The sequence below is a fragment of the Heliangelus exortis genome, chromosome 10 (genome assembly GCF_036169615.1).
Source record: "Heliangelus exortis chromosome 10, bHelExo1.hap1, whole genome shotgun sequence".
Taxonomy (NCBI): Eukaryota; Metazoa; Chordata; class Aves; order Apodiformes; family Trochilidae; genus Heliangelus; species Heliangelus exortis.
In genome coordinates, this window is record NC_092431.1 from 446658 (window position 1) to 460914 (window position 14257).

The following is a 14257-nucleotide window of genomic DNA, read 5'->3' on the forward strand; positions in this document are numbered from 1 at the left end:
CAGGAGCAGCTTCTCAAAGGGAAAAATTGCAGCCAGTGGTGCCTGTGATCCACATAAATTCTGAAAGTCTCCTTTATTTTAGGCCCTCTTGGAGATGAACTACAAAGAAGCTGTGATAGCAGCTGTGAAATATGGGAAAACAACACCAGTGCTGATCAATGGCAAACGGGTGAAAATCAGTGTGGCAGAGAAACCAAAGCCAGCTCCTGCCCAGGTGAGCAGCCTGGGGCTGACCCAAGCCTCATGCACTGCAGAAAAACAGATTTAATACTTCTTAACGTGTTTTTAAAAATCCTTTCCATAAATGGCTGTCTAAAGTAAATGGGGAAGTACACTCCCCCAGGCCAGTTTCCCTCTTTCTTGGTTAAGTTTTATGTTTGTGAGTAGCATCAGTTTAACAAGCAGCACAGGCTACCCCTTCTTTAATATGTAGGTGTAGCTAATGCTGCTTAGATATGCAAACACAGTTGTGTATAAATTAATCAGTGAAAGTTCTTCTTTCTGTCAATTCCAGGCCAAAGTGAGCATCAAAAAAAAGACTCCGACTATTAAAAAAGTTGCACCAAGTACAAAGTAAGTGTTGGCAGCACAGACAGCAGTGCTCATGCAAACCAAAAGGCTTCATATCCCTTTGGTTCCTGGAGATTTACTGGGTTTGAGCTTTTTTAGCTGGAGTGATATTCCTCAGTTATCTCAAACCTGATTTTTCTTTTTTTTCCCCCCCTGCTCATAATAGAAAAGACAAGAAAACCACCACCACCAAGACAACCAAATCCATTACAGGTGAGGTTATTGCCTTCCCTTTTTGTTGCTGGTGTTAAGACACTGGAAATAACAGGCACATAACTTCCTGTTCCTTGTTTTATTTGCTTGTGTGAAGAATTTTCCTGAGCAAAGTTAGGGACCAGACATCATTTTGGTGGGAAATTGGGCTTTTTTAAGGATGTGTATTGGTCTTAAGCCATCAGCATGGTCACCTCAGAACCCAGTTTCCAGAATGGAATTGAGATTCCTGTAACAGAGCTGATTCACAGATGGAAACTGAAATGTTTGATGTTGTTTAAGAGAAAAAAAGAAAACAAACTTTATCAGGACAAGGTTTTGTCACCAGATTCTTAAACAAATTCACATAGGATGCTCTACTCCTTGGCTTTCATTCAGTGGTTTGCTGGAATTAACTTAGGTTTGGGTTTTTTGCAGATTTAACTCAACTATGCAGTTAAGTTTTGCAGATTTAATTATTCTGTGTGTATTTTTATACTCCACAAAAGAAAGAAGCATTTCTGCTGACTTACTTGGTTTTGGGTATTATGTAGGTAAAAAAGAAAAGATTAAGAAATTGACCAAGACAGGAGTTAGTAAAGTCAAGAAAACTTCAGATACTGCAGGTAAGACAAATGAGAACTTCTACTTTTTACTGGGTTTTGCACAGCTTCTCCTGGATGAACATTTTCTGCCTGTTTGTAACAAGGAGCAGGACTTTAAGTGACAGGAGGCCTCTGGGTATCTGGCAGAAGAATCCAGAGTGCAGTTATTTCCCTTTTGCAGGTCTGTTGGTTTGGTTGAAATGAAGAATGCTTTTCCTTTTTTTTAGCAGCAAAATCTGTAGATGCAGAACTTCAGATCTCAACAGAAACTGAGATGGAAATGGAGGAAACCAAGGTGTCAGACCCAAAGAGTGTGGCAGAAGGGGACAGTGCTCCTGAGCCTGGGAAGACAGAGGAGGCTGAGCCCCAGGGTGTGACCAGTCCCACACCTCTGCCAGGTACCTTTGGGGCAGTGATGCCATTTTTATGTTATTTTGCTGGCTGTAAGTCAGGGGAAGGTAACCTTGTGGGGTTGCTTTGGTTTTTTTCCAGAGAAACTTGCAGAGGTGCCTGAGGCTGCAGCGTGTGGTGTGGATGAGTGTAAAGAACCTTTCACTGAGCCAGGTAAGCTGCAGCCTGGCAGGTTCCTTTTCCTCATTTCTGTCCTAAACCTCTCTGCTCTTGTGAGCTAAACCAGGGTGCCTTGGTGGCCAGGAAGTGAAAATCATGGAAATGTAGATAAGTGACAGAGGAGCTGAGGAAGGAAAATCTGTTAGAACAGAGTGAGGGATGAAATGTAAAGCAACAGCTGATCCTCAGGACTGAAGTGGCTGAGCAGCCTCTCAGCAGACACCAGATTTTCAGCCACACCTCTGCAGTGGGACGTGGGGACTGCTGTTCACAGCTCATTAGAGCAAAGGCTCCAGAGGGTTTCTGTCTGTCCTGCTCACAGCTCCACCACCAGATCTTTTCATCTCAGTGCTTTACATCACCTGCCAGGGCTGGTTCAGTAGCTGCTCTCTTCCCCATGTTCTGCAGCTAATGGCTACCAGGCACTGTTCTAAACGTGCCACAAGCACATATTCATTCTCTCACACCCTGCTGGCTCTTGTCCCAGGGAAAAGAAAGAAAAAGAAAAGATTGTGTGGGCACCTGCACAGTCCCCATGTGCCCACAGGAAAGCCTTGTGTGGTTATTCAACTGATAAGGCCTTACCTCAGAAAAGTGTTTGCATGTAAATGAGGAGATTTTTATTTTTTTTTTTTCATCCCTTCTTAAGCCTTTTTTATCTGGAAGCCTTTGCCTCACACTGCACATGTCTCACCACTGTCATAGGAGGTTGTAAGTGAAATGGAAAACACGTAATTTTCCACAGTGAGGGTGGTGAAATGCAGTGCAGGGAGTTCTTAAAGCTCTGCAGGGTTTAAAAATATTTAAATATTTGCTGAAATCCCTCACTCTTCTTTTTTTTTTTTTTTTTTTTCTTTTTTAGAAGCTCCAGTAGCAACTCTGAAGAGTGAAGAGCCCCCAGAACCAGCAAACCAGGTCAGTCTAAAGGTGTTCCCATCCCCTGCCTGGGAATTTATTTAGAGAAACTGAGTATTTTCTCCTTGCTGTTTGGGATCTCAGAGCTGTCTGCCTCTTCCCTCTTCTGATGCTTTTGTTTCCAGCTCCTTTCTGCTCTGATGATCTCTGTTGCCCTCCTGTGGGCCTCTGCTCTCCAGGTGCAGGATTTGCACACCCAGCCCTGCAGTACTGGATGTGTGAGCACATCACAGCTCTAAAACAGTGCCACAATTCCAGGGGGGCTTGGTTTGCTTTCAATTTTTGATGAGGTAGCATGAGACAATGCAGGGCTTGTACAGAATTGGCTGAGATGTAGTTACATCCATAATTAAACAGTAATTAAGGTGAGTACATGGCATAATTAGAAAAAAGGGTTAAAAAATTGTTCAGCATGCTTTGCTCCTGTAACTGCAGGTGTTACAACCTGCTCTCAAGCAGGTGCTTCATCCAGTGTGATGGTGGTTTTAGGCAGTAAAAATCAGTGCACCCCCCAGCAATAAGCAGTTTTGGTTTAGAATTGAGAAAAATACCAGCAGTGCTTCCTTCCCTTTGCTTACAGGAACCTGATGATGTGTGTGTGGTTGTTGTTTCCAACTTGCCTGAGAAGGGATACTCTGTGGAGGAGGTTTCCAACCTAGCAAAGCCATTTGGAGGCCCAAGGGATGTGCTGATTTTATCATCTCATAAAAAGGTTGGTGTAGGGCTGGTGTCCAGCAGCATTTCCACCTGGAAGCAGCAGCAAATGTGTTTTTAGCAGATGCAGATGTGGTCATGTAGCATGAGGGAGGTGAGGGGCTTTTGTTAAATGGTAATACAGTTCTTTTTGTTTTCTTTGTTTTAAAAGGCATATATGGAAATAAATAGAAAATCTGCAGATTCCATGGTTAAATTTTACACCTGCTTTCCAATGTCAGTGGATGGAAACCAGCTCTGCATCAGCCTGCTGCCCCAGTATCAGACAATAAAAGATGAAGTAAGTGCTAAAGCCTCCTGAGAGGCTGGGGTGGGTCTCATTGTGGGGCAGGGCTTTGTGTTTGTCTGACTTTTATGCTCGTGCTGGTGGTTTGTGCTGTTGAAGATTGCTCTTGTAAATGTCTTTTTTGGTCCTGGCCCTCTGGTACAAGGGCACCACCCATGTCAGGTGTGCTGTTGACTTTATTAATAAAGCAGAAGCTTAAAAGTTGTTGGGAGTCAGCTCCAGAGCTGCTGCTGAAGCTTTGTGTTGCATTTCAAATCTTACAATGTCTTTTTTCTTTCTTTCTTTGTTTCTCTCCAAAGGAAGCAATATTTACTGCTATAATTAAAGATTCTGACCCTCAGGTAAGTTGCCAGCAGTGTAACTTTTCCTCTGTGTGCTATCAACACACAGTACTTTAAATTGGAATTAGCCTAACTCATTCTGAAATCTTATCTAATGGAATTGGTATCCAGGCTTTCTCTGGAGCTAAATGTTTGTATCTGTTCTCACGGGTGGATGGGCAGGGAGGGGATGAGTAAATGTTCACTCAGTTCAGCTCCCTGATGCGTGAAGTGCAAGGAATGAAACATTTAATGGAGTCCTTGGAGACCCTCCCCTTCTGTTAGTGTGTTTTCATCTTCTAACCACCAGCTGCTGACCACTCTACCTTGCAGAATGTGCCCTCTTTGCCTCTCTGTAGTGTCACTCCTCTGCCCACAGAGTTTTCTAGACAGATATTTAATATTATTGGTTTAATATTATTTGGTTTAGCTACCAAAGCCATCCCTGTGCTGCCTTCAGTGGGGTCTGTCCCCCTTCTTGTCCCTCCTGTGCCCTCCCTGCTGCTCTGTCCTGCTGATGCTTCTGATCTGCTCCTGGGGAAAGATTTCTGCTCCTGGAGAAGTGACAAAGAATGGAAGCAAAACAAAGCAGACCTGCAGAGGGGAGGGGACAAAAATCTCTTCCTTACTGGGAGGGAGTGTTGTTTTAAGGGACAGCTTTCAAATCTGTAAAGAGGAGACTGATTACAGAGTTGAGAAGTCTTCTGGTCCCTTTGGACTTTGTGTCCCAGGGCCCTTCCCTTTGATCTGCACAAGATGTTGGGGTCAGTCCCTGGTTTTATTGGCACTCCCTGGCTGTCAGTCCACTTCAGCCTTCTGCACCAGGATCCTTCCTGGGTCTCCCTGGTATCCTGGTGATAACTCCCTTTGGAAATGAGAAACAGCAGAAATTAGATTTGACCAGGGAGCAAACTGAGCAAATAAACCAGCTTAGAAGTCCAACTTAAAAACCAGGGCAGGTTTCTGTGCCTTGACCCATTTATAATCTGACTAGACAGTGTCTGCTTTTCAACAGACTGAAATTTGTTTAAACTTCAGCTTCATTTTGCTGTGTTCCTTGAAGAGACTTTTGCTAAAGAGTTAAAAAAATTAAAAGATAGTTTAAAACAAGACACTCGGGTGGATCCTTTGAAGTTTTTGACTGGGAAGTCCAGCTGGTTCTTGTGAGATGCTGCACAGAAATCTGGAAACCCTGGTGGGAATGTGAAAATGTGAGCAGAGGGTGTTTTTCCATGAGATCCACGTGCTACCAGGAGCTTTCTGTGAGGCTTTTCTAGTTCAGTACTGACTAATAAAGTCTGGTGTGAAGTTAAAGCAAGTTCTCTCATCCCTTTTTTCCAGGTCAATACTGAAACTCTACATAACCAGTTTGTGCACCTTGGGAACTTGCCAGCTGATGGGTACAGAGAGCTGGAAGTGCTTTGTGTGGGGCTGCGTTTTGGGAAAGTGGATCATTATGTTGTCCTGAAGAATAAAAACAAGGTAAATAGGTTTCTTTTCCTAGGGTGCAAAGTACTATCTGAGGGAAGAAAACAATTTTTTAAAAGTAGCTTTTTCATCTCCCAGTACCAAAAATGTTCTGCTGATGAGAAATGGGAGTTTCTGACTTGTTCCCCCTGTTCCCATTGTCCTCTGTATCCACAACATCATTTAATCAGCAGCTGCTCCCTGTAGCTCATTTCAGTCAGAGATGTTGGGCCCTCCAGGGGTGCCAGCTGCCACGGGCTGTGTCAGCTTCACTTGTGACATTTGTTCTGCAGTACAGAAGTCAGATGAAGCATGGAACTGTTCTGGTTTTCCCTGCAGGCCATTCTGCAGCTGGACAGCCCCAAGTCTGCCCACTCCATGTACACCTTCCTGAAGCAATATCCCTACACCATGGGGGAGCACACCTTGACCTGTGGCTTGTCACCCCATGGAGAGGCTGCTGAGGTGAGCTTCTGGCTTCTTGTCAAGGATGCATCATTTGTGTGGGACAGAAGCACCTTGCCCTGAGGAGGTGACTCCCTCCATGTCAGTGTTTGCTGGCAGTGAGGGGCAGAGCAGCAGCTGGATCAGCTTGGCTGTGTTCTGGGATGTGGCAGAGGTGTGGAAGTGGGTGCTGCAGTTTGCCCCCTGGCTCTTTCTGTGATTTACAAACGTGTATGGGGTCTCTTCCCACTGCTGGAGGTATTTCTTGCTGAAGGATGGAGAGGAGAAAGGAGGAAAGCTGTTTAGAACTGGTCAGAAAAGGGCTGATGACTGAAATGGGTAGAACCTCTCTCTGGGTCTGGTCTGATTGATCTTTTTAGCTGTTATCTGCCTTAGTCCTCTTGTTTCCAGGCTCAGTGTCTCTCAGCACTGGTCTGTGTGTCCACAGCTGCTCCCATCCTCCCTCTGAGGAGGGAAATCCCTCTGCAGTTTGAGCAGCTCCCACTTTGCCTCTGGTGCTGTGCTGAGGGAGCAGCTGCAGCAGGTGAGCACCAGAGAGACAGGAGCTCAGAGCACGTTGCAGTGGGTAGGTACAGGGTTTTAAGCAAAAAATACAAACAGGAGGCACGTGCCAAGAGCATTCCAGCTTCCAAAGGGAATCCAGATGTGTCCCTCTGGCAGCATGGAGGTAAAGCTCTGACCCTGCACCCCATTCTGTGACTTTCTCATGTCCTGACCCAACATAATATTCTGACTACCACTGACTGACTCTCCATCTCTTGCCACATCTTCCTGTCTTTATTTTAGGGGGTTATGGATTGGCTTTATTCCTCAGAATTCCTGCTGGGTTTGTTCATCAAAGTTCACTTAGAACTGAAAGAACAGGGACCAAACAAGGAGTACAACACAAAGTGTACACTGTGGAGATGGAAACCAAGAAGTGCATAGGTGTTTTCTCTTTTGTTCTGCTTGTTTCTTATGGATCACTTCTCAGTGCTTGTGAATTCCCTTCTTGGAGCTCTCATTCTCCATGGATTGGTGTCCAGTTTCAGTGGTGTGGCTGGGACACCAGTCAGAGGAGAAGTTCCCTTCCCTTCTCTTCAGCAGGAAGGAAGTTTAACCCCAGGTGCTTAAAGGGCATCAGTTCCTTCAGAGTTCCCTGTTCTGAGCCTCCATCCCTGGCTGGAGGACCCGCTGCCTCCTGTTGAGGTTTCTGCTTGCCAAGAGTCAGTAAAACACCACTCCAAATGCTTTTTAATTCTGTGTTTGATCAGAGAACTGGCATCTCTGCCCTCCTGAATGCTGTGGGCTTGGCAGGGTAAGGTGGGAGTCCCTCTGGCTGAAGAACCTGCAGCCAAAATCTGCTGAGCATGGGTGCCTGAGGTCCTTTTCTCTCTTCTGCTGGATGCAGGAGCCTGGATTGGGTGTTCCAAGAGCTGTTTTCTCTCTCCTGTTTTGCAGGGGTCATTATCTGACTCTTTGTAAGGGAGGAAAATGCCCTTTTCTTCCAAGCCACTTAATTGTGTGTATCAGCTTATATGGTGAACTTCATTTTAAAGCCCATGAGTTGTGATTGTGTTTGATGCTCCAGATGCATGTAAGAGTAACATCTTCATTAAACTCACTTTTCTTCATTAAACTCACTTTGCAGCTGAAGAAAATGACCCAGTCATCAGGCTTGGGAGGTTGTTTTCTCAAGTCTAGAAAACACAAGCTCCCTGAGCACTGGCACATCAGCAAAATAATTACTCATTAAAGCACTCAGGCTAAAGAGTGGCTGCCAGGGAGGCATTGTGGGGACACTGGGATTCCAAGGATGTTTTGTAACAGTTCCCTGGATCTGGTGGAGCAGCAGAATAACTTGCCTTTGTCACTAGGAATTTTTCAGCAGAGTTCAGTGCCAACAAGGAATGGCATTTCCCTCCAGTTCCAAAAAAGTGTTTGTTTCCAGCTGACACCTGGGGTGACACAGTGAGCCAGCCAGAGACAGCAGGAATGGAGGAGATGTTTTTAGGAAGGGAAAACTGAAAGCTTTGGAGTTCCTGATCATAGAGAAGGTGAAAGTGACTTCTGTGTGCTCAGAGTTTATCTGATGGAGGTTGGACTCTGATCTTTGGAGGTGCCTTCTGGCCCCCAGCTTTCTGTGATTCTGTGATGTTCTGTGGCAGTCTTCAAATGAGTTTGTTGAGTGCCTTCAGAAAAGAGATGGAGCTTTCAGCCCCTCAGTTTTTAAAGGTTTTGTTGCTTTTTTAACATTGCTTGGGCCTGTGCAGCTGACTGTGCTGCAGCACTTCCTGGCTGACTTGTTTTTAGCAGCAGCCATTATTTAATTGCACATTTATTCCACAAGTTTGTTCTACCTGACAGAAAGCAGAAAGGTGTAGTCACCCTACAAGAAATGAGTGGTACATTAGCAGGTTTTAAGGAACAGAATCTTGCCTGGGGTTCTCTGTAGATAATTGCTTAGAATATAATTTGTCTTCAGAAAAGGAGTGACAGTGGGTTTTGAATTTTATTTACCAGCCAGGGTCTCTGCCCTCAGCCCTGAGTGTCCTTGCAGGCCCAGGAAAGATGTTGCCTGGGAAAAGATCAATTTACCATCCCTGCCCCCAAACAGATCACAGACCAAAAGCTGCTCAGAAACCTGGCAGCTGTGGAGATGAGAGGGACAAAACTCTCCCTGCTGTGCCCAGAGACTTAGTGACACCTCTGGCACTGCCATGGGCTTTCCTTTGTCACCTGCTGCAGGAGGTGCCTGGATTGGGGGTTTTGGGGTGTCCCTGAGCAGGGTGAGGCACTGACCCTGAACCCTGATTTTTGCCTTTCAGGCAGAACCTGTGGAAAAAGAAGTGAAGCAGGAGGAGCCAGGCCAAGGAAGGTATGGCTGTCACCTCTCTCTCTGCTTTCAGCTTTTTCTCTGTGTTGTCTGTGGCTCAGGGCTGGGCAGGGGGCTGAGCCACCCCTCAGCACACCTGGTGTGGTGTCAGCTCCATCCCCTCTGCCCTGCTGCTCCTTTTCCAGCTTTCCTTGGTGTCTGTGTGTGCAGAGCTGGGGTGTGTGTGAGCTCTTTACAAAGAACCTGGGCACCTGGGGTTGAAATCCTGTTTTCTGTGTGGTCTGCTGTGATTGTTTTACTAATTTGACCAGGATTTTACCACAGGTCCTGGGAAGTATGTTTGGAAAAATACATGTTGGTAAGACAATTTTTTCGTTGTATTTAACCACAAAGTGATTGTTTGATTTTTGTGCTACAGCACTTTTTCCTCTGTCAGAGCTCCTGGCTCTATTGTGTCTGTTTCCCAATGCTAAAAATAAACTGAAACTTTCTTGTCTAACTTATTAACATTAACTTCATGCTGTGACACAGGTCCCTGTGAATGTGAATCAAGTTAAAAAAAATAAATAAATGTTTAGATGCTATATTAACACCAGGACCCAGAAATGGGAAATGGTGCTTTTTGGTATGTTCCAGTTGAAATTGTTTTACATTTAAATAACAATTGTAGTAAAAAAATTTAATTGTGGAATAACTGTTTGTTGTTAGAGTTTGGAATATGTTGTTTGGTTGTTTTTTTTATAAATGGATAGATCATTATGAGAGTCCTTGTTAACAATTATGACTTAAAATACTTTTTGTGCCTTAAATCCATATTTCTGGATATGAAATACCCCTTTAAAAACCAACAAAAAAAAAAAAGCTGTGTAACAATGTTTCTAAGCTTGGATTTCAGGTGATGCCTTTATATGATCAGGGACTGTTTCGTTTCCAAAACCTGTTCCTTCCCAAAGTAAAATTCTCCTAATTCCATGAAACTTCTACTCAGACCTTAGCCAATTTTGGAAGTGTTTTGTTTCCAGATCTCCTCCCAGCCCGTGGGGACAGAGGTGCAGGTGACCTCCTCGTGTCCAGTTTGGGGCTTGAGCAGCCTGGGGGAGTTCATGCAGCCCAGTGCCTGCTGCCTGAGCCCAGGGGCTGCTGCTGGGAGGATGTCCCTGCAGACCCCAGCACAGTCACTGCCCTGGCCGAGGCCTTGGCTTGGCTGTCCCCTCCTTCTTACCCTCTCTGAGTTGCATCCAGTGAGAAGCAGGACATGCAGATGTCTGCAGGGTGATTTCCATGGGCAGCACCTTGTCAGGAGGTTCTGAGGACTCAGTGTGGGGAGCAGAAGGGACTTGGCCTCTCAGTTTTCTGGGAGGATCTTGACAAAGCTGTGGCAGGCTCCTGGCAGCCTGTCCTTGTGCCTCATCCCTTTACCTGAAAAGCTCTGCTCTCCTTTGAGGGTGCTGCTGCCTTTCCTTGGCTAAAACAGCCAGAACGTTTCTTGGCCAGGTTCAGCTCAAAGACCCATCCCACTGCTCCTTTCCACCTTCTTGGGTTTGCCCTCTGAGAGGATTTCTTGCAGGAAATCCATCTTGCAGGTCCCTGTGTGGCTTCTTCCCCATGGAAAGCTGCCCAGCAGGTCTGGAGGTGTCACTCAGAGCCCCTCAGTGCTTCATCAGGCTCACTCATCTTCCTCTCAGCCTCTCACTGCCTCTGCACAGCTCTCCTTCCCACTCTGCTTTGAACCCAGCTGTGGATTTTGGAGAAGGCACAGGGTGGGTGTTGGCATGAAAGGAGACACCAAATCCTGAGGATTCAGGGACTAATGTCTCACTTGAGTTGTGTAGAGGATAATAGATGTGAGCAGCTTGCTCTGAGCAGCTCCAATGCTCACTGACATTTTTCCATCCCTGCAGAAAACACAACCAGGAGCTGAGGGGATTAGTGAGGCATTAGAGCCTGTGTTTATCTGCTCCTCAGTGACAAAGCTGGGCTCTCAGGGCCAGGCTCTGGGCTTTGGGCTCTGCCTTCCCCAGGTAATGGTTTTGCAGCACAGACTGGTGAGACAGACAGACAGACATCTGAGTGCTCTGGGGGATGCTCAGGGAGAAGAGGAAATGACCTGAGAGGGTTTCTGCTTTTGGAAGACAAATGAATGACTGACAAAGTGTCTCCTGTGTTAGGACTGAGTAAACCATCCCAAGTAACAAATGGATGGGAGGTGTGAGGAGCTGCTAGAGGTGCCTGGGATGGGGGAATGAGTGAGGTTCCTTTTCTTCCCTCAGGCTTCAGTGGCTGTGAGTGGAGCTGCTCAGGCTCTGAAGGAGATTCCCAGTGATTTTTGGGGCACAGCTCTGTGTCCTGGTGCTGGGCTGGGGAAGGATGTCCTCACAGGATGTCCTCTGTGTGGTCCTGGCCTGTGACATCTGCACCAACTTTACATTGGTGCTGGGAGAGAGGTTTTGAAGCAGAATTCATGCCCCTTCTCCTCTTTTCTCTCTCATTTTGGATGAGCAGAGGACAGTCCCCTGGGTCCAGAGGAAGCTTTTGGGATGGGTGTTTTCCTTGTGCTCCCATAGCACAGGTGTCACCTAGGTGGGTCTGGTGCCATTTTTCTCTTGATTCCATGTCTCTTCATCTCATCAACCCTTGCATCTGCCACTTGAGGACTCAGGATGTCCTCTGAGTTCCATTCCCTCTGCTCTTCCCTTTCCTTGTCTCAGCAGCATGACCCCAGCAGCAATTTCCTGCTCCTTGTTCAGTTCCAGGAGGCTTTGCAGAAAGCTGCACTCTTTGTTCAGAGACAGAGATTCCCAGGAGCCACGGCCTGGGCTGCTCCACCCTGCATGGACACCAATTCATGGTGCAGGTTTGCTGCTTGGACACTTGGTGAGATCCTCAGCACCTTTCCATCTGGATATGGGTGAGGTGTTGGGATGCTCCTTTCCTCCAGCTTTGTGGGGAGAGGGGCACAGACACCTCAAATTTCAGGTTCTCCTGACATCACCCACAGAGGATTCTTCCTTCCTTCCTTTCTTTCTTTCTTTCTTTCAGAGAAGGGCAGTGCACTTGCTGTAGGTGCAGCTCTCTGAGCAACTCTCTCCTCTGCTTTATCATCTTGGGCTTTATTCTCCTGGGAGCTGATGGGGGAACTATCCAGAGAAAACAGAGCCTGGCCAGAAGGAGCCTCTGGGCTCTGGTGTGCAGGGTCAATGCAGTTTCAGAACAAAACCATCCCTCCCTCCCCCCCCCCCCCCAGAACCTGAACCAAAAAAAAAGCAAACTTCAGCCTCTGAGCTAGTGCAGGAATTCCCCAGGTTGGTGGCTGCAGAGTCTGCTGACTTCAGACACAAAACTGGTGATTCCCAGGGCAGCTGTGTCGGGGGTGCTCCCTCCAGAGGTCTGGCTCCAAGTTAAGTCTCTCAGAGTGTCCGAGGTGGATTAAAGAGGAGCACAAACTACTCAGCCCTCCCCTCGCTGGGTCTGTGGTCACCTTTAGCACTGGTGGGTTCCCAAATGCTAAGCACTAATGCCTCAGGGAATCCCCCCCACTGCTGGCCTCAAGAGCTTGCTGCTAACTGTAGAATTCTCAACATAGTTTGATTTCTTCTGTTTTTTTTAAATGCATTTAGCTCTGGCTTGAAAAAATATCCAGAGGGATCAGGAGTGGTGCAAAGAGCAGCTGCTAATCCTCCCGTAGAGCCCAGTGTGGCACAGAGAGGACCCGTTCCCATCTCTCATGTCAAGGATGAGATGTCAGCAGAGCAGACAGAGCCCTCTGAGCCCCAGCTGGAGAGAGTGGGAAGGGAGTCCCCTGCAGAGACAGCTGTGGAGAAGGTGGACCCTGGAGCAGGAGCTGCTGTGGTGTCCATCCAAGGCACCCCCCCCAGAGCCCTCCCGGGGAAGTCAGAAGCCATCCTGCCACCGCCTGCCAGCGGGGAGGGAGAAGAGGCACTCAAGGACCCAGAGCTGCTGGAACCTGCTGCTGTGGCTGCATCAGAGAAGGAGATCAAAGAGGAAGAGGAGGAGGAGGAGGAGGTCTCTGCTCCTGCTGTTGAAGCAGCACAAGAGGTGTCTGCAGTGGGCAAGGCTGAAGAGGAGCCCTCAGACTGCGCCGTGAAGCCGGCAGCGGGGGAGCCAACAGGGGCTGTCCCTGAACCCCTGTCCCCTGCTGCTGCTGCAGCCTCAGGGAAGGTGGTGTCACCCATTGTCACACCAGTGAGCAAGTTGGAGGCTCCTGAACATCATCCTGTTCCTGAAGCTGTGAAAACCACACACGAAACGCCTGCGGCTCAGATAGCAGAGAAGAAACCCGTGCTGACAGCTGGGGCAGCCTTGGAGAAGAAACTGGATGGAGCTGGAGCAGAGCCAGAGGTGAAACCAGAAGAGTCTCCTACACACAAAGCTGGAAGAGCTGCAGAGGAGGACCCTGAAAAGCTTTTGGTCAAGAGTGGGGCAGAGGCAGAGAAGAAACTTGAAAATACTGTGGCCAAGGTTGGAGTTGCCACAGAAAACACCACGAGTGCTGGCAGCGAGAGCAGCGAGGGAGGTGCCATCAGCACCCATCAGACCAAAGGAACAGGAGCAGCAAAACCTGACGAGCCCCAGCAAGCAGTGACATTCAGCTCCTCTTTCTCTGTCAAGGATTATTCCTCTCTGAGTAAAACGTTTTTAAAGGCTGTGGTTTCTCTTCAGGATATATCAAAGACAAGGTTTCCACTGAGGAGAAATGAACCTTCACCCTGCAAAGGAGGGGAGCAGAAGGCTCCTGCCAAGCCTGAGAGCCAAGGCCAAGCAGTGGAGAAGAAGGTGGCACCCAAAGAAGAGGATCCCCCCCAGCCTGGGGGCAGCCAAGCAAACCCTGGAGATGGCGTCGGGAAATGTAAAGTGAGCAGAAGTTCGGTGGTTGGTGGAAAGGGAGGCAATGGGAGGAATTCATCTCTGCAAGAGAAGGACTCCCGAGTGGAAACTAGGGCTAGTTCAAAACTGTCCCAAGAGGCAGAGAGTAGATCCTGCAGCATGAAGACAGAGACCAGCAGCAATAAGGTGAGGAGGGCAGGAAGGCCGGTGCGCTGTGCCTGGTCAGTAACTAACTCCATGCTTCTCAGATCTGTTGAGTCTGGGACTCTGAGATTATGTTCCCCTTCCCTTTTCCATAAATCACTCAGCTGCTTTGGGCCACCAGAGGAGTTGGAGTAGCCAGAAGGAGGGCAACCAGTTGCTTTTAGATGCAGTGTGTGCAACGCAAGGAGGTAACTGGTTTGAAACTGCTCCTTGGGAAAAAAAATAAATCTAGCAGGAAGGTATTTTTGAAGCCAGTCTTTATTGAGTGTCATAACTTTATGTTCTTGGA

General features: G+C 47.4%; 1 protein-coding gene across 10 annotated transcripts in view; it reads left to right on the top strand.

The window, feature by feature from the left end:
• The window catches only part of ZNF638 (zinc finger protein 638), a 43294-nt gene that overhangs the window by 23279 nt on the left and 5758 nt on the right, over window positions 1-14257 (top strand). For 3 of the 10 annotated variants that reach the window (XM_071753106.1, XM_071753112.1, XM_071753108.1), the window contains exons 8-21: window positions 83-214; window positions 515-573; window positions 737-783; window positions 1317-1388; window positions 1595-1765; window positions 1860-1931; window positions 2800-2852; window positions 3433-3564; window positions 3718-3846; window positions 4152-4193; window positions 5514-5654; window positions 5979-6104; window positions 8912-8961; window positions 12537-13950. In XM_071753106.1, coding sequence (XP_071609207.1) covers window positions 83-214; window positions 515-573; window positions 737-783; window positions 1317-1388; window positions 1595-1765; window positions 1860-1931; window positions 2800-2852; window positions 3433-3564; window positions 3718-3846; window positions 4152-4193; window positions 5514-5654; window positions 5979-6104; window positions 8912-8961; window positions 12537-13950 — 2640 coding nt within the window. The remainder of the gene's footprint in view (window positions 1-82; window positions 215-514; window positions 574-736; window positions 784-1316; window positions 1389-1594; window positions 1766-1859; window positions 1932-2799; window positions 2853-3432; window positions 3565-3717; window positions 3847-4151; window positions 4194-5513; window positions 5655-5978; window positions 6105-8911; window positions 8962-12536; window positions 13951-14257) is intronic. The other 7 variants (XM_071753107.1, XM_071753113.1, XM_071753111.1 and 4 more) reach the window with 4 other exon arrangements.